The 21,880-nt window shown below is 47.7% G+C and overlaps 1 protein-coding gene across 2 annotated transcripts in view; it reads left to right on the top strand.

Moving 5' to 3' along the window:
* Vps13b (vacuolar protein sorting 13B) overlaps nt 1-21,880 on the top strand; it is a 136,180-nt gene that overhangs the window by 27,680 nt on the left and 86,620 nt on the right. For both annotated transcript variants that reach the window (XM_077680821.1, XM_077680820.1), the window contains exons 9-20: nt 3,620-3,814; nt 5,636-5,805; nt 6,658-6,873; nt 9,749-10,061; nt 10,748-10,864; nt 11,311-11,466; nt 13,456-13,668; nt 14,274-14,476; nt 15,895-16,147; nt 16,773-16,990; nt 18,654-18,987; nt 20,622-20,736. In XM_077680821.1, the coding sequence (XP_077536947.1) occupies nt 3,620-3,814; nt 5,636-5,805; nt 6,658-6,873; nt 9,749-10,061; nt 10,748-10,864; nt 11,311-11,466; nt 13,456-13,668; nt 14,274-14,476; nt 15,895-16,147; nt 16,773-16,990; nt 18,654-18,987; nt 20,622-20,736 (2,503 nt within the window). The remainder of the gene's footprint in view (nt 1-3,619; nt 3,815-5,635; nt 5,806-6,657; nt 6,874-9,748; nt 10,062-10,747; nt 10,865-11,310; nt 11,467-13,455; nt 13,669-14,273; nt 14,477-15,894; nt 16,148-16,772; nt 16,991-18,653; nt 18,988-20,621; nt 20,737-21,880) is intronic.

The following is a 21,880-nucleotide window of genomic DNA, read 5'->3' as shown; positions in this document are numbered from 1 at the left end:
GGTGCCTGGGATGATACCTCAGGAGGGACGTATAGTACACATTAAGTCCGAGGCAAAAAGGTTTGCACTAAGTCATGCAAGGCTGGATCCTCAGCAAAACTGGAGGATTTCTTGCTATGTAAGCACTGAAGGACACACCAGCATGCATTGCTTAAAACTGTTTATTGACATGTTCCGTTGTTGCTTTTCACTGTGATGGTAGTAGTAGTCATCGTCATATCCATCTAAATCGTCGTCTTCGTCATGCATGACTGGCGGGCCGGGATCGTTTGTCCGCAGGATGTCACATTTTTCTCAAAGTGGAACGTGTCAGCACGCGCTAGAGCCGGCGGCAACCAGCTTCGTGAACTGGCCTGTGTCGCGTACGCACGTGAACTGTTTTTTTTTTGTATTTTTTGCAAGTGCTACATGCAAGCACATGCAGGCACAGGGCACTCCCTGTAAAACGCGCGCTCAGAGTTGTGGTAAACAATAGGAGTAACTATGTCTAAGCAATTTTTGATGCTGCTGCGCACATTACAGCAAGTAACAACAGCTCCGCTGTTATTGTGTAGGCATTGAGATGGCAGGTGCAGGCATGCAGGGGGAAGTACAATTTCTTGTGCGGCAATGCACTTCTTATTGACAGCTGATGGCCGACTACTTTGTTTTTCTTCTCTCTGGTTTGTCGCATTGTCTAGTTCACTCGTTCGTAATTCTGTGTTGTGTAGTTGCTTTTAAATGGGCCCTGAAGACAAAATGCAGCTTTGCTTCATTAAAGAGGCTACTTTACCCCAAGGACAATGGTACTTGTCTTATTGCAAACTTGGAATCTATAATTGAGTTAATGAAGATACCCACCGGGGTAGCTCAGTGGCTAAGTGGTTCGATTACCGGCCACGGCGACCGCTTTTCTAATGGAGGCTGAAAGCAGAAACTACCATGTGTTCGAGATTTCGGCGCACGTCTAAGATCCCCAGGTGGTCAAAATTCATCCGGAGCCCTCCACTATGGCACGCCTCATCGCCTGCATTGCGTCGGCACATTTAAAACCCTACAATCAATCAATCAATCAATCAATCAATCAATCAATCAATCAATCAATCAATCAATCAATCAATCAGTCGAGTTAATGAAGACAGATGAAGCAGAGGTGACTACCCGGCCACTTTCCCACGATTTCTCAATGATGTCACAGAATCTTGTGTGTGCAATTGTGCACCAACCAAAGGCACCACCATGAAACATGACTGGGCGATTGTAGTACGATCTCCAGTGTTATTTGATGACATCACTTGAATGCTAAATGTTCTGGTAATTCACTGATAACTGTGTTTTCAGTGCTGACCCAAATGACATCAATCCTGCCCATAATACGTCACTGTACCGTGATATTTGGAAGTTTTTGAATAATTCGTCCATTTTTTTTTTGTGTTGCAAGAACATCCTTTGTGGCTTGAATAGAGCTGAGTGAGTTGCCAAAGGCGAGCTTTTTCTGGTTGAACAAAGTTTGATTTTGCCTTCATGGCTTCTTTACGTCAGAAGAAAAATGTGCAGGCCTTGAAGTTGTGGAGGCAGCCATGCAGACTCCTTCATCATCTTTTTGGTTCTTCTCACTGAGGCTAGTTCCATCATCCCTAATTCTGTGCTGGGTTCCTGCCAGTAAATGCAGTAGATGTTAAACCGGGTCAGCATTTTGCACCTGGATTGTTTATTTTGTGTAGGGCCGGGACACAGGAACATTTCAGAATCAGAGCCCCCGCGTATTAGAGTTATCTTATTTGCTAGTGTAGGGTAAATGCTAAATGGTGGCACTTGTTCACAGCTCAATTCCTCTATGGGGTTTCACGTTTAATAGTGCATTTGTACAGTGCACAACACCCTTGTCTGTAACACTGAGTTCAACTTGAACTGGTTACCTCAGAAAACTGCGGACTCAAACTTGTCAGAAAAAATGTTGAGGTCAAAATATATGGTCAAGACTTCAGAATGACACAAAAGTTTTCTTCAAATGTTTTTCGGCCGAGAGAGAGAGAAAAAACATCTTTATTGCCTGCAAGACGTTACCTACTGTCGCCGGCCTCCTGGGGGGGGGGAGGCAGCATGTTCGGCCGCTGGCGTTCAAGGGCCGCCAGCGCAAGCTGAACGGCCTCCCACTGTAGGTTACAGTCTGTGCTGGCCACCGCACTGGCAAGGCGTGGTGGCAGCGTGTCCGTGAGTGGGTCTGTCTCTTGGCACTCCCATAACATGTGCACGATGGTGGCTCGATTCCTGCCGCACACCGCACACACATCACTTTGGTATACCTCCGGGCATACATGCTTTGCGAGTACTGGCGTCCATATTGCGCATGCCTGCAGAGGCAAGGTAAGGCTATATGTACGAAACCCCTGTTATAGACAAGGGTGTTGCCCTCTGTACTCGACTGCGCATGTAGAGGAAACAACTCATTTGGTGAGTGCCAAGTATTGTAGGTTAGTTTGTTTACCTTTGTCATATTTTATTGGGTTGCCTTATAAGAAGTTAGTCGGTGGACAGGCTATGCCTGCTGGCTGCATTGTGGGCTCATAGAGCCTGCGAGATTTGTAGTAATGTTAGTTTGTATCATGATCCCGTTGTATGGGCCTTTAGCATAGAAATATTGCACTTGATGGTGATTTGTAATTCACATTATAAAACTTACTACCTTATAGAGGCACTTAAGTGTAAAAGAAAACCACACTATCATTGCCGCCACATGCATGTTCCTGCTCTACAATTTGCGACACCCACCTGCGACCTTGAGACTGGCTTTGCATGTGTCGATGAAGCTGATCTGATTTTGCCAGCCAAGTTTTCGTTTCAGTGTTCATAGCTGTGGCTGGTTACGTTTTTTTGTGACTGTTCGAGCTATTTGCTTTGAAATTATTCGGAGGAAATAATTGCTAGCTTCATATTTGCTTCGGAGGTAAAAAATCACTGCGCATGCATGCCTGCATCACTGCAACTAACAATAAACAATACACACTAATTGTAACATTTCTTAATTACGGTAAAAAAAATGTGGTCTTATTTTTCAGACACCATGCTGCAGATCTGTCAGATTAATACAAATGTATGAGGCATAAATCCAAGCGAAACCTAGCATTTTTGTAGTCTCTTTATAGCATGCCAGCCTATACATTGAATTGTTGCAATGCTATGGCATTGTGTCTACAATGGCTGCAAAGCACAAATCAATTTCATTAGAATGCTTGGCATTCTAATGAAATTCTAACAAACGTGCATATGGCTTTAGAAGTGTATTGCTTAAAAACACTAGCACTACAGAAGGATAAAAGACAGGCAAATGTATGCAACTTCTGTGGCGTCCATTTTTTCTAACATTTTCAGCAGTGTTGCTCAGAGAACTAACCTGATAGTCGAGACATCGTTTGATGCACACAAAGTGGTCGTCGAGAGTAGCCACAACACCGTTTTTGTTGAGGAAGTACTCTGAGTGCCTAGTTGTGTAATTGTGATGATAAATAGCTCACGATGATGGAACATCATCATCATCATCAAAAGTGGGTTGTGGAGAATGATGTTTCAGAATTCCTCACCTGAGGCTTCTACCTCTGTCCCCCTCGATCTTTTTCGCATTCTCGTGTCTTGGCCGCAGATTCCAACGAAGCCGAGGAGCCCTGTACCGTGGCATTCCTGGAGAGCTCCAATTGGGTAGAGCGGTCCCTGTGCCGCTCCGTGATCGGCCCCCTCGTGGCCGACATCACGAGCGGGACGGTGCACCGCATCCAGTGGCTGCTCGAGTGCGTCACTGGTGGCGCCCCGAGACCCACCTACGGGCAGGATGAAATAGGTGCGGCCGTGCTTGCGTACTTGGAAAGGCTTTGTTGCCACTTGATGTAGTTTTCACAAGCCATGATCTCTGTCGTACTGCCGTACAAGTTGTGTTTATGGTGGCTAATCTCAAATCTGCACCGTGCCACAAAAACAAGCTGCCGTCTTCCTGCATTGTAAAACAGTGGCATAGCTCTGTAAGTAAAAGGTAGTAATGCGCATTTACCTTGTTTTTTGTTTGTAGGGGGGGGGGGGGGGGGTGTCAGAGTGTTTGACTGTAATGGTCCTGATTGATACATGGTAAAGTTCGAGTTTATTAGAATATTGCAGTACATCGCACGACGATGTGGCGGGAATCTCTTTGGACTGAGAGCCCGGGCAAGCCATTACTTCTTTCTTGGTAGTAGCACACGGAGAAAGAATGTCAGTTGTTGTGTAATTTTTGCCGTAATTTTTAAATGCAGAGCATTTCAGTAACTCACGATGTCACCCGCGTTGACATCCGTAGTCCACACCGCACCCCTCCTTACTATATAAAAAAAAAAATACTATCCGGCGCCCGGTTTCGATCCCTCGACCCTGCGGGCGGAACGCAATGTACATGGTGCTCTACCCTCTGCGCCACAAAGCCAACACAGAATGGGACGCTACGAACGCGCCTTATATCGTTGACTCATTCAAATTACTGCTGACGAGCGCTCTCTCGTCAGCAGTTGCCACAAGTGCAACAACATTAACGTAACGCAAACTACTTAACGTCGTGCGCCCCCGGAAATGGTCTGCATTTGATCGTGCCCCTCGGGAGGGGGATGTTTCACTGCGTCTTCTCTCGGTCGCGGGACCCGTGGCGCCATCTGGCGGAGGCGCGGCACAACTCGTAGCACTTTCTTTGAAAAAGCGCCTCGAAAGCGCGGCAAATATGAAATAGGGATGACGCGCTTTCGAGGCAATCCGCCGACGCGGCTGCTTTGTGTACAGACTCGGCGGCGAGCGTCCCGGGATTCTGGTGCCGACTGAACCCCATTTCTTTAGCTTAGACGCGATTGACCCGCTCATTACCGAGTAGTCGGCTCCCGTGTCGATGAGGGCGACTACGTCAAAGCCGTCGATGGACAACTGGACGTCGGACGCCGCCTTCCTCGAGTTTCGGGTGCGTCGGGGCGTCGCATCTCGGCTTGTGCGTGTTGATGGTCGGGCACTGTGCGTCGTCGTTGTTGTCGTCTTCTCAGCGGCCGTCACGGTCATGTTGGGTACGCGCCGCGCCGCGTAGCTGTCGTCGTGTTCGGGGGTCTCGTCACGGCTCCGTCGGGTCGTCAGGATGAGGGCATGTCGTGAATCACGGTCTTCGGCGCGCCCTTCGTCGTTAGAGGGTTTTAGAATGGCAGTGGCACTGTGCGCTTTCATTATCGCATTACGAAAACATGAGCAAAACACATGCGCGGAGAGAGAGAGAGAGAGAGAGAGAGAGAGAGAGAGAGAGAGAGAGAGAGAGAGAGAGAGAGAGAGAGAGAGAGAGAGAGAGAGAGAGAGAGAGAGAGAGAGAGAGAGAGAGAGAGAGAGAGAGAGAGAGCAAATATTTTATTGTTCAACCAGAAGCAGAGAACAACGCGTTTCCGCACTTGTTTTTTTTTTTTTTTTTGTTATTTTATTCTGCCAGATTACGCGCTAGCCTTTCTCAGACCTGACTGATAAAATGGGGTGGAGAGGGGGAAGAGAGACTGCATGAACAGGTTATCTTGACTGAATAAGTACAGTGCATTACACTTGTAGGTGATTTGCATTTCATTAGCCCTCAGATAAAGTTTCCACCCTTGCTTTTTTTTCTTTTTTCCCCTTTCAGCCCCGCTGCCATTCCCAGTGGCCCCACCAAGCGAGGAACAGCTGGAGAGGTTGAGCCAGTTTGTTCCAAGCCGCACTTATCGTCTGGCCATCCTGAAGCCCCGGATACGCCTGTGCCCAGCCACACACTCAGCGGGTGACACCGCGCGGCAGAAGTCTGTGCTTCGCCGAGTGAGGGGAAAATTCACTTGCTTCATAGAGGAGAGGATTAATGTTTGTCGCAAAGCTGTGGTTTTTTAGACTTTGCCTAATTGAATGTATTGTTGATACTGGTCAAGTCGCACATCCCCCAAGGGATAATAGGATGTTGGTTATGGTGATGGTGTGCAGTTGCTATAATGGTTTTAGTTTCACATCTGATTCGGACGTGCAGTTTTGTTTCACCTGTCTCTAAAAAAGTGCACTTACTGCTACGGAATTGATTGAGCACAGTAGTAACACCATAACTCTTTCACCTATTATTAAAAAATTGTTCATGTTTATTGATGATTTCTATGCTCAATATCGTCACATGTGTGGTGCTTTTTTTAATGCAAGTAAGACTACCCGGTGGTTAACTATCAAACGACATCTTGGGATCAGTTTTGTTTGTGTTTATGCAAGGAGATGGGGATTTTCAACGCTCAGGAGTATTTATTGCGCAAGTGCAGAAATTGGCTGTAGATGTCGTGCATTCGTTACAGGTGTAGCAGGCACGTACTGCAAGTATCGTGCATATGCTTCTTTCGAGCAAGGTTTAGACACGTTCGGCTTTTTTGCACGCAAGTTGTTCGCGTAAGCCCATAAATTTGTATGCCAAGCCTCAGAGCCAACTTTTATTGTTTTATTATCCGTAAGTCCCTACAGTCGGAAACTTCTAATGGTAAACTGCTCTGCTGATCACGTCAACTAGCAAACACTGTTCGGGATGCATTTGATTAGTATTTGTACACCCCTGCTAAAAAGTGGTCGGTTTCTTTGTGATTGCAAAAGTGTTGAAGAGGGGCCGTTCCAACTCCTTTCTCTGCCTTTGCTGCCCATTAGAAGTACTCGCGCGAGGACCCCGGAGGGGCGACGACGGCCAGCAGCGGCCTGCCCAGCTCCAGCCTGCCGCTGCTGGAGCTGCAGCTGGAGTGCCTGGACCTGTCCCTGTCCAGGCCCATGTACGCGCGCAAGATGACCGCCCTGCTGGCCACCGACGAGGGGGCCTCCCTGCCCGACAGCCTCCGGCAGCAGTGCTTCTGCCACATGCAGGCCAAGGTGAGGGCGAAGGGAAGACGGTGTAGGCTTGAAACAGTGTTGCAGTGGAGCGGGCAATCGGGCTAGTTGGTAAGCGTTCCTCTCGGTGTTGAAAGCGCTCTCAAAACAGGGACAAAAGTAGTGCTGTGTCACCCGTTTTTTTCTACCTTTGTCCCTGTTTTGTGAGCACTTTCAACACCGAGATGAACAGTGTTACGTAGAAGCAGGACAAATGAAAGGAACGATGGTTGATAATGAGGCGTCGTATTTACACGATGTTGGCCGTAGTCATGGCAGCACCGGCACCCGCTACACGCACCACACTGTTTCTTCTTTTTCCGAGACACGGAGAGACCTGGTGCTGTACTCCACCGCCAACTTCTTTTCCTCCTCATAGCAGAGCTCCCTTGCCGAAGGGGACTGTCCCAGTCTATGCCGCGTGCTATGGACGGGGGCGGTGAAGATGAGGCCCACGTGACAATAGGTTGTGCTACAACCCCACCTCTCAACTTCTTCATGAAAAATTTCAGGCTTCTTCAGGCTTCTGCCCACTTCTTTTTTTGTGCACTGTACAGTGCCAACCTTGCGCTACATGGTAGACGGTGGCACAGACAGTAGATCCACACCACACCTCATCGACCAACAATACTGCTTGTTCATTGCTGCCACTATGTGACGTTTGCTGTGTACATAACGTATTGCATGCGTGTCCATAGTGCACTACACTGATGTGCTTCTCACCGATGTGTCATGTTTTAATGGGACGCTGTTTATGCAATACCCTAGCACTTTCCTCCCCACAATAAAAGCAGTGATTTTGGGTAGTCTAGCGAACAATTTTTTTCCAGTCGCAAAACGTGTGCAACATATAAGTGTATGGCATAAAATTGTAGAAGAGTAAAGTTCTTTACAGTGGCAATTGTTTTAAACAGAAATTTTTATTTGAAAAAAAAAAAAAAAAAGAAAAAGAGCTGTACAGAAAACTTCTAGGATAAGTACGAAAAAATAAGCAAAACCGTCCGTGCTGCTCGACACAGAAAAAACACAAAAAATGTAAGATTTTAGAAAACCTTAACATTTTGTACGTATGCTATCAGTGCAAAACCCCTGGAAACATCAAACGACTCACTGCAAAATTTCTTGACTTATGAGAAGAAATGTTAGCACTAGTGTGTTTTGTGCCACCGGGCAAAAATATCAGTTCCTCGAAATATAGTTTGGCCACACTTGCATCACAGAAAACGTTGGTTTTCTGTTCCACTCTTTTTTGTTCAATACGCAATTCACAATTTCATTACTTTTGAATTTTCTGGGGCTTGCATTACAATTTCATTACTTTTGAATTTTTTGGGGCTTGCATTAAACAGGGGTATCAGGTTCTGGGCCAGTTTGGCATACTGTCGCTTTCGGTGCTGAAATTTGATGAATAAAAGTTGTCCTCGGAGTCAGTGCTGCTAACGTCAACCAAAAAGTCACGTGTAGAATTGTACAAATAGCTAAAAATGCAGTGTTTTTACGGTGCCATAGCATGCAATGTCGACACCACCTCCTTATCATCCGAGCACCTGTCAAATGACACCGGCGGTGCTTTAAAAATATTGCTGTGCACAGAAAAACAAACAAAAGATAATGTAACTGTCTCTACTACTCGGTAGATGGCAGCAGCTCCCAGAGCACACTCGGAAAGCGCCAAACTTGGGTCGGGAAACTTTAAAATTTGAACTTCAAAGCGGCGATAGTATACTATCGATTTGAATAGGCATGGGCAGGAAAGTGTTAACTAAGCCTTTCCAAATGCTTGTTTGAACCGTATTTGAGTTTTGACCTTTAGCCTGATCTTTCATGTTGCAGCTTGACACCAGAGGGATTTTTATGATGGCAGCTGTCTGTTTGAAGTAAATTGTGCTGTGAGAATTTTCATGAAACACACTGCAGCTTTCAAATTCAAAGTGTGAGTTCTGTTCATTATATGAGCCAGTGGAACAACCAATGTAAGGTGTGTATTTCTTTGTGCAAGATTGTTCGTTAGGCTAATAAGTACAATAGGTTTACCATCCTATATCAGGTTAAGAAAAAAAACGAAAGGCACGAAAACTTGAAGAAATGGTTGTTCAGTGTTTTAACTTTTAACTCAAGAGTTTCAGTCTTCTGTTAACCACGGCAGCCAGTTTGAGTGGACTGTCGCACTAGAGCCTCTGGTTGAGAAAAATAGCGAGGTTGAGGTCCTCTTTCTGAACAACCATTAATGCCACAGAATGTGTGCAGCCAAACAGGCAATGGGCATGACATTTATGCTTAAATCTGGCAAGAATCAGTTACGATGTTCTGTGCCACAACACAAAAGCTCAACTCCAAATCACGTTGAAAATAGCTGTTTACTGGTTGCAGTGCTGTTTGGCCACTCTCTTGGCCACTATCAATGTGTCCTTGGTCTGCGTTACCACTTGAAAGCTTCACTGGCCTCTAGATTGGTTGTTGGAGTGCCCCTGATGGCTTGTACTTCCACTAGGCCTCAGCGCAGTCTTAGCCTAAAAGAAACCATAGTCGTCCAGCTCAGCTTAGACAAGGGAGCAAGTAACATGAAAGGAGGTGAAACTTTTCTTCCTGGGGGCCTAGGTAATGTCGCGAGCACGTGTGACTGTTACGTCGGCGGATATATATGGTAGGCAAGAGGTTGCTTTGATGGACATTCTGTCAGGCTGCCAAAACGTGATGTGATGTTGCTGCTACCATCTTCTTTGGTGTTGCAGCTGCGAAGTTTCGTAGTTCACATTAGTTTTCATCATGACCGCCGCATCCAGCGTTTCGCCTTGCCAATATCCTTTTACTCCGCGGCTTTGATGCATGTAGCTGCTTGTAAACCGTTTCTTTCTCCTCCCCTCGACTCTTTCGCCAGCTTTGGGGCCTCACCGTGGATCTGGCAGCCGCGTCGAACAAGGCGTCAGCCCGCCCTCCGGCGCGAGCGGTGCTCCTGGATCCGGCCTGGGCCACGGTGACCGCACACACCGTGGCCTACCCCGCACTCCTGGCGCACGGTCCGCACAGTCTTGCCCGGTCGTGGAGCACAGTAGAAGTGGGGCCCCTGCGCTTGTCGGCCAGCAAGCAGCGAGCCATGGCCGCCATCGGGGTCGCCCTCTCCTGGCATTCAGGTCCTGCGGTCACCACCACGCTCGGGGCCTCATCACTCCTGGGCAACCTGGTTCACGAAGGTGCGGACAGTTGACGTGGTTGATAATCTTCTAATAGGGAAAGCTGCTTTGCATGCTCCTTTTGTAGCTGCTGTAGAGCCTTTTCTTCCTTCCTTTTTGCCCACCCCCGCCCTGGCCCTTTTTCTCTCTTTTATCAACGAATATCAGTTCTAAAAATGGGGGGGAAGGGGGTGTGGATGAAAGAAAATACGCATTTTCAATCTTCAGAAGCCTGAATGAAGTAGTGAGGCTTCTGTACAGCAGAAGCTTCAGAGCTACACTGCTGGTGTGCAAATTACTGGTTTTCTTCTGGCAAGGGCAGCTGTTTGTTATTGTGGCTGGAGTATGTGCACCTTTTTGTCAAATTTTTTCTAATGTACTTGGGCCGGTTATGTCTTGAGGGCAGTATCTATATTTCATCGCACCCTCTTAGTATTATAAATTAGGTGTGGAAAGGAAAAAGGCAAACATCGCGTATAACTACTCTTCATTTTAAATTTTTCTTGTCCTTGTGCGGTTGGGCTTGAATTGTGATTTCTTTTATCCACGCGAAAAAACATTGACAAATCGTCCTGGCTTGCTACTTATTATCTATCTGCTCTGCTTGATCAGACTCTATGTGCCCCCCATCAGTCTTATTGTCTAGCCCACTCTCTCCACCGTTCACTTAGAAATTGATGCAACCTACTTTCCGTGCATCTTTGCAGGAAGCTCGACAATGGAACTGGTTGTTGGTGGCCTCTCGTGGAGCTTTTCCGAAGACGTCCAGGCATGCACACATTCAGCCAGCATTGTCTCCATTTCCCTGGTGCTAACTGACAAAGGTAACACTAGCTGAGGCTGAGAGTATATTGGAATTGGACGGGGCCTTTGCGTTTTCCCCCTCTCATGCATGCACTCGTGAAAGAAGTTATTCAAAGCATCTACTACGTGCTCTGTGATAGCACTTCCACTCGTTGTACTGTTACTCTGCGAACCATTGTCACGTACTGCTACGCAGCACACACAAGTGGACAACAGACAAACAAAAGAGACACGCACAGAAGAGAAAAGAGACGGCGCTTGTGCGTGCCTCTTTTCTATACAGGTTCTTTTTTTTTCCCCCTGGGAGTAATTTACTGGTTAGTCGAGCCTTCAGAAACCTGCAGTAATCACAGTGCATTTTCCTGCAGAAATGCTGTTTTCCATACTGCCTCGTGATGAATGTCATCTTGTGTGAGGTATAAGTTTGAGAAGGCCTTAGTTTTTTTTTTTTTGGTTCTGGTTCCAGAGAGGAGCATGTGCCTGGTGCACGCACCCGAGAGCACCGGTCAGGTGCCCCAGTTTGCCAGGCAGGAGGCGGACATGGAGCGAGAACTGAGCCGCGCGGAGGAGTCGTGGATTCGTGCCACGGCCAGGGTGCCCCTCAACTGGAGCTCCAACACAGGTGGCGCATATGGGGGATTGGGCATTTGGCTTTTGATGCTTTAATTTTAGGTTCTTGTAGTGAAATTTTGACTTCCAGGTGATAGCACGTGGGGCTGTTTCTCCTTTGTCGTGCAACAAAGTTCCAGTCTTAATTGAAAAAAAAATAACAGAAAATGAAGCTTCGTAACCTCAAGTAAATTTTGCTTAAACTACGCTGTACCTATTGTTTGTTTTCGTCTCTTCTTTTTCTTTTGTTTCATGGCAAAAGATGGTTGGGAGTGTGTGAATTAATGGAGGAGAAGTTTAACAATGAAACAGATTAGACAAGCCGTGGTGTGATCGTGCTAAAGCAAAGCGAGGAGGATGAGGAGGAAAGTGTTGCAGCGAGAAGAGTCTGAGTTTAAATCCGCACACTTATGACATGCGGTAACATGTATCTTTTTCATCAATACAGTGGAACCTCGTTGGTACATTTTTCGTAGGACCGAAAAAAAGAAACGTAAGAGCTGGGAAACGCACGAGCCAGGAAACTAAAAAAAATTCCCCCGCATTTCCCCGAGGGGGAGAATGTGAAAGTGCGAATGCACGGTTGTCGGCCCGCTTGCGGCGCTTGCGCTCGGCCCCCGCAGCCCACCGCCTCGCCGCCTTCTCTTCCATCTCTTCCATCGGGTTTGTAGTATCACGTGTACACCACGCAGTTATCAAGCCGCTATAACGCCGCTGAGTCGCCAACGCACGCCGCTGACGACGTAGTTTGAATGCGCTAAAGATATAAGGCGCGTCACTAACACTGATATCACCGTCGCGTCCGTGGCTTGGTCGGTAGAGCGTCGCGCTGCGGCCGCAAAGTCCTCGGATCGAAACCTGGCGCCGGATGCTGTTTTTTTTTTAAATATAGAGGAGCACTGCGGACGCCGACGCCGCCGCCGCCGCCGCCGGCGGTGGATGGTTTGGGGTCGCTTATAAAGTGCATTCGCACTTAAAATACTGTCTGTAATGGTGAACTGTGCATACCCTCATTGCTTGCTCAGCACTGGGAAAAATTGCGCGCCCTTGTCTGCCACATTTTCTTGATTCCACGGATGAAAGCAAGCACACACCTCCATAGCACACCAGTTACCGCATATGCCTGTACACGGGAGATAAGCTGCTGGCAACAGCCCCTGCACGACGATGAACAGGCAGGTATCAAAACTCCCCACCACAAAGGAACCAAGGTACCAAAAACTCGGTAAAGCACAGCAAGTGCAAGTGGAGCAATGATGAGCACAATAGATGCAACCATTGATAAAAAACTATGATAATAGTGCAGCCTTCCCAGACGCACCCTGCAGTTTTTCCCTATTTCGGCAAAATGCGACTACTTCGTAAGACTATAATCTCACTGCCAAGCCGGGCCAATCCTCATGAAAAGAAAACATGGCTGTAGGCGCTTGTTGGTTAGGCCAGATCAGAGCACCAGTTTTCGACGTAGCATGCGGGAATGTTTTTGTGATTACCATGTATAACAGTGGGGTTTCTAATGCATGGGATTCTATGGGGGCGATGCTGGGACTGATAATGACTTAGCAGTTAGGAAGACGCAGCATCTGGGAATGTAAATTGGGTTCTACTGTATAAGTCTGTTAAAAGGGGGGAATGGGCACTTTTCAGTTTTTTAACCTCTTGCTGCACCGCAGGCTGTTAATGGGGGTGTGGCTTGATATTTCAGTTATAGTGGTACGTAACAGGCGTACTTACATGGAGGCACTTAGAGCTTTCAGTAGACATGCATTTTACGGCATTCAGTGGGAACTGTTGGTATTATTATTATTTTATTTTTTTTCACAAACAGCAACACCTGTGAAAAATCAGGAGGGGCTGGGGGGGAAGGGAGGAAAGGTAGAAATGAATTCGAAATTTCAAGGTCAATGGCGGTTCTGAAATTCCAGGCCAAGGTTTTGTTTGCAAGCTCGCTTGCGTGTCAGGAAGTCCCTGTTTGCCTAATTCACGACCGCTTCCATTTCAGGCGACGGCAACGGTTACGTGGTCCTCAAAGTGAAAGGCGTCGCCGTCGTGCTCGACCCCGCCCTGGTGACCTGGCTGGCCCCACTGCCGCTGATCTTCCCCATGGGCGGCGACTTTCATGCAGCGGGGCCGGTGACCGCACCTTTTTCGCCGACAGCTAGTGAGGATGGTGCTCTGTCTCTCTCGGATGAGATCTCCCGAGAGCTTCCGCAGGGTAGGTGCTCTCGCCGGCTTCTGTGGAAAAGTGTCCTCTAACTTCACAGGTGTGCGGGTCTCATCTACTGCATCGCTCGGATCTTTCTCTGGCCTTGTTATGGTTAAAATTTGAATAAGTTTACTAAGAGCATTCAGTGTGAGGCCTTTCATTGTCGTCAGTCTGTTTTTGTTGCCAGTGATGTGTTGGTCTGCAGATAATAAGCAGGGTTTGATATCTTAGAACATTGTGCCATGTGACTCCAAGCTTGCACGCAAAAGACTAGACGCGCATAAAACTGGGCAGGGAAGGGATGCTTTCTAATCTTTTGATGCGACTGTTTTAATAATGCATTGTGTACAGCCAACTGCACTATACCTAGGCTTGCAAAGCACAAGCACTAAGTTAGCGTATTGTAAGAGCATGGCAGCAGGGAAACAAGCAAAAACAAATGAGTGCCCTACTTAAAACTTGCATGCTGCAACTTGGCTGTTCTGACTGAAAAAGTTGCCCCCGTCACTCTAATTGACCACTGAGCGTACAAGGTGGCAGAAATTGAGCGTTTGTGGGGCAGTGGACCTGCTCGGATTCAAAGAGGTGTGTGGAATGGTCTCTCTCTGGTACAGAGGCAAGAGGCTCGGCAAGTGGCAGCCAAAGAAGCACCACCACCAGTCTGGTATCGCCTCCGGACCTGGTTGGTCCGCGCCGGTTGCTTCGTACCAACAGCGAGGCATCCGTGTCCAGCAAGGCTGCGGCGGACCACCTACCAAAAAGCTTTAACAGCTGGCTCTATGACACCTACCTCCACTTGAAGAACTTCTCTGTTCAGGTAGCATTGCTGTCGAATTCTTGCATTTGCTGCTGCAAAAGAATATGACAGTCTTGATCAGTTTATGTTTGATTGTTGTGCAAGAAGGCTTATTCTGTATTCTTGAGCTTTTTTGTATATTTTATGTGTGGAGCACTTTAGGGGCCTGGCTTGTTGTCGAAGCTCATCCGGGTCATGGCGTCATACACCCAAACAGAGGCTTTGAAAAGAAAACTGGTTCCTCTGGTCAGTATTGAACCTGGGTCCTGAGCGGCGCCACAGAGGCACACGTTACTTGTATACGAAGTACTGGGAGGGACCTTTGCACTGTGCCGTTGCCACTGAGGCCACAAATAAGTACACAATAATTTAGAATAAGGAAAACCTCATAAATTAAGACATTAATTATCTAAAATTAATGAAAACTCAATCCAGTGTCTCTTTGTGGGCCTTCTCGGTGGCTGCGGCACCATCTCTTGACTACTTTCGGTATCAACACCAGGCTGATACTGAAACTAGTCAAGAGAGGGCGCCACAGCCCTTCCTGGCGGTATAAGGGTGATGCTGCCTGTATCAGGCAATGTTATAGAGGTGGCGTTGGTAGGATACGCCTATAAATGCTACCTGCAAACAGCCAGTCCTTCTCGCCATGGCTCCGCGCTTCCGACAGCTTTCGTGTTAAGTGGAATTGCTTTGATATTTTTATTCTAGTTTTGCTTTTTGTGCACTGTGTGCACATTGGTCAAAAAGTGTGACAAATTTACTATATTGTCATCTACCTGCTAATGCAAGATGTAAATTTAGAGGATGGCTCTAATTGTTTGGAAGTTTGAACACTTTAATGCAAGCTTTCATGAAGCATGTTCCTCTTGCTCTTGATTGTTACGTCCAGTGCATGTATCCAAATTTATGTGGGGACCAGTGATTTGGAAGCAACTGCTTGTAACAGCTGGCAGCGAGGAGTTGGACAGAAACAAACCAGCTACGAGCGATGACCAAGGCTACTGGTGGTTAATTCCTCGTATCCTGCTCTCTTCTTCCACACTGCCTGTGTGCTGAAAAGTGTTGGAAGCAGAAGTAGGTTTTCACGGGGGGTGCACCCTTGCTGTTCACGTTGACGTGGGGCTACTTGTTCTTAATTTGGCAGTCTCGATGGCAATCAATTGAACTGTGCTCCATTGAACCTAGGCCTGCTCACTGCAGCGAGAACCTGCTGGTGGTCAGCATTGTCCGCTTGTCGAACGGGGATTCAATGTGTGCAGAGTAGTGCACAGCATACAAGGTGAATAAAACCTAAGTTGTGTTCAGTGATGTTTGGCTCACCGACCTTTTGAGACAACCCACGTTGTGCAGTCATAATTTGGACGTAATTTTGTGAAGTCTGGTAATTTTAGCTTGTTACTGTAGCTTATTCTTCCCTCTATTGAAAACACCCGCAGGCGGACGTGGCCAACGTGTGTGTGCTGTTCCCGCGCTCCCCGATGCTGCTGGCCTTCCCAAGGATCCACCGCCAGCCGGGGTCGGTGGAGCCCGTGCCCAGCGTGCTGCTGCAGTGGAGGCGCCTGCTCAAGGGTGGCTCGGAAGGCAGCCTCGTGTGCGCACTGCTGCCGGCCGTCAACATCACCTCGGCCGACTCCCGCCCCAAGCAGGCCACCACGGGCACGGCCACCGAGGCACACGACAGCACGTCTGGTGCGTGTGTGTTTGTGCACCTTCGGTTGTCGAATTAGTTTTGAGGCTCAGTTTCAAGCTCGTTTCGTACATTAGCTACTGACCTGGATACAGTGCAAAACTCAAAACTTGCGTTGATAAGTTGATGGGGCTCAGACTACGAGGCAGTATGCCACTGAGGTCGGGGCTGTTTAGTGCGTACCGGTTGGAAAACTGGTGCGTGCGTGAACTGACAAGATGTCTGCAATAACCTTGAAGTGGGCGAAAACCGAAATGTGTAGTGCTGAGACAGCGCGAAAACACATTGCCAGTCTGTATGATGGCAGTGCAGTAGTCAACCTGGTGGCCATGAACAGCGTGTTTTCTTTTGTGCCACCCCTTGGAGAGAAACAAAGGGTCTACGTTTCCTGTAAAGGTTCAACTGATGAAGTGCATGAGTTGAACTTCACAATATAGCAAAAAATAAGACAGTGGCGACTATACTATTCGCTGTCCCTTTTTTCGATGTTCAGGAAGGGAGGAGGAGATATGAGGGCAGAGATGAGGAGTCGGGCAAGTGTCAACAGAAATCCGTCGCACAACCGGGAGAGGAGTGCTCATTGCATCACATCAACAGTCATCACTATTTTCTGCCTCTCCGCTACAGGCGAACGCTTCCCGTGGTGCGTGAAGCTGAGTTCGTGGGCAGCGTTTGAGGCCCACGCCCAGCACGTGCGCCACATGCTCAAGCCGGCCTCCCTGTCGTGCACCGTGGCCCTGACCCCCAGCCACGACTCCTCGTCGCAGCACAGTCGGCCACCGCAGCTGGGACTCTGCATACACGTCGACGTCGAGCCCTTCCACCTCAGCCTCTCCAAGAAGCAGGTGAGTGGCCACCTCGCACCGTTTTCCCCCACCCCCTGAAATGCGGAGAAATATTTAAAGTTTGGTAAGGCATCTGTCACTAATTCAACAAATTTTGCTCTGCGATGGGTCCTTAGGAAATGCATTGCGTAATGCTTGTGCCATCATTTCCTCCATTGTCCCCTCAACATCTGCACTGTTCTGTAGTGTTTAATTGGTGCAAGTGTTGTATCCTGCAGTCCTTGCACTGATTGGAAATGATAAAACACTTGCAGGTAACAACTGCTTGCGCGTACTCAAACTACTTTCATACACAGATGTACAGTAGAAAGTTTCGGGCTGCCTATTTCGGGCCGTGGCCCTTATACAAGTGCAGCTCTTTTATGAGATTTTACTGGACGAGGCAGTATTTTTATGTGCATGCCCTACATTTGGTGGCTCAATATATGCAGGGGTGAGGGGGTTGTACGGGGAAAGATATTTAACGCTTCGGCGGTACTTTTAAAATTGCACGGTGCACTCCCCAATCCTCCAGAAACTCAAGAACAAGCACTAAGACTGAAAGCTTCCATCAGCATAAAGCTGTCATGCCGAATGCCCAGCTGCCTGCCCATCCACCAACATAGGGCTGAGTAACGTCATAACTGAATGCAACTGTGTGATAACAAACATTCTCCACTGCGGTCTTTTTTGACAGTTAATATATGAGCCCAAGGATGAGAGTAAGGGACCTATACTTTTTCCATCTAGGGGCATTTGTGTGTACAGCTAAGTCCTGAATTGAAGGTTTGCTCTGAAAAAAAAATTCTGTTGCGTTACTGATGGCTTGTGGGAACCCCAATGTAGCGGAGAAAAGGCATTTTATTCCTCCTTCTACAAAACACTGCACGCTTCGGTGGCACATTTTGTTTTTCTGATAACGAAAAGTAACTCCATTGAGGGAGAGGAGGTTGCAGAGTACCTCACTTTCACATATGGTCTCACACTTTTGTTTCAAGTGACTTTATTCAGGCTTGATGGCCCAGGGCTGAAGCTTTCTCGCTTCTTATTTCAGCAAATGTGGGCTCTGTGCTAGCTAAATATTTTGAAAAGTGACTAGGCAAAGTGCAACTTTTACGCAGTAGGACTTTAGCCGAGTGCAGGCTTCAAACATGGTGGTTTCTTTTGTTGTTGCGGCTGTTGTCTGCCGGTCAGCACGTGCTTGTTGACAACAGAGCATGAACCAGGTTTGAGGCACTGTAATCTTAACGTGAAAGCATGAATGGCTTCTTGTTGAGCGAAAAAAACTGGCGTCGATGTAGGCGTTGGCGTCGGAAGCAGCGGAACAACTTCTTGGGAAGCATTCCATTGCAGGAGGCATTCCATAGCATGACGCGTTCTACGGTGCAAGCTTATACTTGGCAGGCGCAAGAGGTGGTCGTTCATGCCAGTAACGCAGATGAAGAAAGCGGAAGAACACAGCCAAACAAGTGAATTGACAAGCAGTTTAACTTTGGACAACACAAAACCCTTGCACAACACAGGGTGGAAGCAGAGCGTCTCAGGCATTCAAGGGAACATGAATGCTTTTGCATTCATAACCTTTAAGAAGTGCTTAGGTCTCCTTGGAGATTTTTTTTCTTTCTCTTCCACCCGTGAAACATGTGTAATAACCTTTGCCCTTTTGCTCCCTTCTTCTTTCCAGCTGAACGAAATCCGGCAGGTCCTGCTCCTGTTGGCGGCCGTTCACAGCAACGCGTCCAACACGATGGCCTGGTTCCACCAGCCCGGTGCCACCATCCCGGAGCCCATCGGCCTGAAGCCCCCCATCCTCCGGCCAACGCCCAAGGGCCTGAGCCGTAGCCTGAGCCGGAGCGAGTCGGCCGAGAAGAACGTCACCACTCCGGCGGTCGCGGTCAGTCCGACGACCAAGGCTGCCCCGCTGGACTCGCCCAGCCTCACCCTGTGGCTGCAGTGGACCCTGCCCAAGGTCGGCATCAACCTGTTCGGCAAGAGCGGCGAAGGGTCGCTGGCGAAACGTGAGTCGCCAACCCCGCGTTTTCTTCCGACATTAGGGTTGCACCTCTTGAGGGCCCAGTTCATTCTCTGCGCATTTTACTTTGGCTTCGACTGCTTGGCAGAGCTTCTAGTGAACTCTACTTTTCATTTATTGAGGGTCATTAGGCAACTGGTAGCTAAAGACACAATCGCTACCCTTTGCAGTGTGCTTAGGGAGCAGTTCACCCTTTCAGACACCTAAAAGCGATGAAACGTGGGAAACTGTTACCAGCAAGTAAAGATATTTGCATCATTCATTTTGACCCCATTGATTAATCTAGTCTTCTGGATTGTTCAACGAAATATTGGGAATAAACTGAATTGCACTGAATGCTGCTAAGTAGGGGTGTGCGGATATTTGAAATTTCCAATACGAATCGAATATTCTTTTTATTCGAAGCGTAGGCGATTAGAAAAAAATGAATATTCGAAAATTGTTTAATATTTGGCAACTTTGGAATATTTTGAAATGAAGTGATGTATGTAGTATCATATATTTGAAGGTGAACATTTTGACAGACTTCTGTCTGGTTGGGAAGTTTCTGAACTAAGATTTAATTATGCTCCAACCAATACATAGACAAAACCCGACGTTTCGAAGCCTGCTCGGCTTCTTCTTCAGGGGTGACTGGGGCCACGCTGCAGCTGTGTCTTATAGTCTTTCACTTTCGCTGGCCTCGCACAAAGCCCCTCGCTGCGGCACGTAATCCGTGTGTGTACACCGAAGGGAGAGTGCCAAGCGAGCGATTAACGTTCCCATGGGTGAGTTGGATATGCCACGATTCAAGGAAAAGCCGCTTCCTCCAGTTCGTTTCCCTTTCGAGGATGGCCATTCCGGAGAAGTCAACTTTGTGGTCGGCCTGGCTAGGACTTGTTTATCGTTATCGATGTAACAGCAATAACGATGCAACCAACATCACATGTTTGCACAAGAAAAGCGTTAAAAGAAGTGCGGCCTGCGGCCACAGGGCTGAACTGGCGAAGAATTCCCCTGACATGTTTATCTTTTCACGTAAAGCTGAAGCACCTACATACTGCATGCAAGATATTAGACACTACAGCAATGCCAAGGCACACACAGCCGCCCACGCATGTACGCACGCACCAAAAAAAAATGCTCAAAAAAAGATCTTCCCATTGGTTGCACGCATGTTATCTGCAAGGTGCAAAGGTCCACTGCAGCTAGTAGGGGGAGTGCTTCTCATAGTATTGGTGAAATGTAAGCTTGCTGATAGCAGAGCCCCTGCTTCGCTCAGGCGAAGGAGATAAGGGCAGCTAAGGTATGCTCTACCGTGCAGTGTGCCCCTTTCTACAGGTAAAAAGATTGCCGCTCCCCGAGAGGCCGTGACGCCGGGACGACCTCGCACTGATCGTTTCTATTTTTCTGAGTTTTGGCGACAGCCACTGCAGTGTGCAGTATGTTGTGCAGTCATTTTCAGTTTTTCTTTTGTTGAGTGTAAGGAGGCTAACGCAGGCAGCTTTGAACGTGGGTTTGGAGATTTGGCTGTTCTGTTTTCGCTGCAACATTGCGTCTGAAACTGTTGGCCGATCAGGGGTCTATGTACGCCGTTTTTTTCTCTCTTAACATTCTAATTTTTTCTGCATGTACCTGCAGATGTGTGGCTCCAGCTTGAGGCTGAAGACGTGACCGCCTCACTGGACGTGCAGGAGGTCTACTCAAAGGTCAAGCTGAAGATGGCCTCCTTCAACATCAGCTGCTTCCAAAAGAGGTGTGTGTGTGTGTGTGTGGTATGTCACCACTCCAGGCTGATTGCTTACTTTAGCAGGGTGGCGAGTTGGGCGAGTTGGTGTACTTGCATCTTACTTTTCTTACTTACTTACTTACTTTTCTTAATAAAAGTAAGCTTAATTGCTTACTTTTCTTTTATTCTGCCAGCCAGTAGTCCCTCTTTTCGCTCGCGTAATGCCTGCAACGTGCTATTTTTGCGTCTGCTATGTTGTTGGGTTGGTCTGTTGGGAAAGTGAAAAGCCAGTACTAATACATGGGATATAATATTTACTACACTGCTGTCATAAAGAGGTAGAGCTTCTCCTTCTCCTCATGATTTGGTAATACCATATAGCTCATCATCTCAAATTTTGTTGCGAACCACTGACTGCCATGGACACTGAGCTAATGGTACTGCAGGTAAATCAAGGGAGTGCTATCGAAATATGCGCAAAAAACTTCTATTATGGAGCACATGGTCTGGGCTTGTTTGTCACTTATCAAGCACGAAATACGCATTTACCTCCATTTTACTTCAGGCAAGCTGTAAGACAAGCCAAGTGTTGTTCAGAAGTCCTTTAAAAGTTTTTGCTACTGGACGCAGCAGTTTGGGTTAGTTGGCGAAAACAGAACTTTGACATTACGAAAAGCACAAATTAACTTTAACACAAAGAAGAGACACAGGAGCAACAGGATGTCCTATGCATCTCTTCTTCATGTTTGCAGATTTTGTGATGTTGAAGTTTGGTTTTTGCTACGTGCAGAACAGGTCGTGGTACGGCAGAAAGTATCATACACCTTTTGATAATACAGTACAGCGGAATCTTGATTATACGATTCAGGGTGATGAGAATTTCGGGATGATACGAATCTCTGAAAAGTCCCGGCGAAATTGCATTGGTTGCAATGGGAAAAATTTCGGCTCTTACGAACAGACCTGCGCGGCCCGGCGGATGATGCGAACGAGCCGGTGCGGCACCTGACTGCCGAGCGAGCAAGGGACGGCGACGTATGGACTCTGTCTCCCCTCTTTGTCGCTCTTTCTCCATTAATGGCCGGGCAGGTTGTTTTCTGCTCGCGAAAATGCGCCGTGCACTCCACAGGTGCTCTGACGCCACCACGAAATCACCCGCACGCTGTGCGGG

The sequence above is a fragment of the Haemaphysalis longicornis genome, unplaced genomic scaffold (genome assembly GCF_048455015.1).
Source record: "Haemaphysalis longicornis isolate Haplotype H1 unplaced genomic scaffold, Haemaphysalis longicornis Haplotype H1 scaffold_8, whole genome shotgun sequence".
NCBI classification, from domain to species: Eukaryota; Metazoa; Arthropoda; class Arachnida; order Ixodida; family Ixodidae; genus Haemaphysalis; species Haemaphysalis longicornis.
This window is presented reverse-complemented; position numbering and strand designations above follow the sequence as displayed.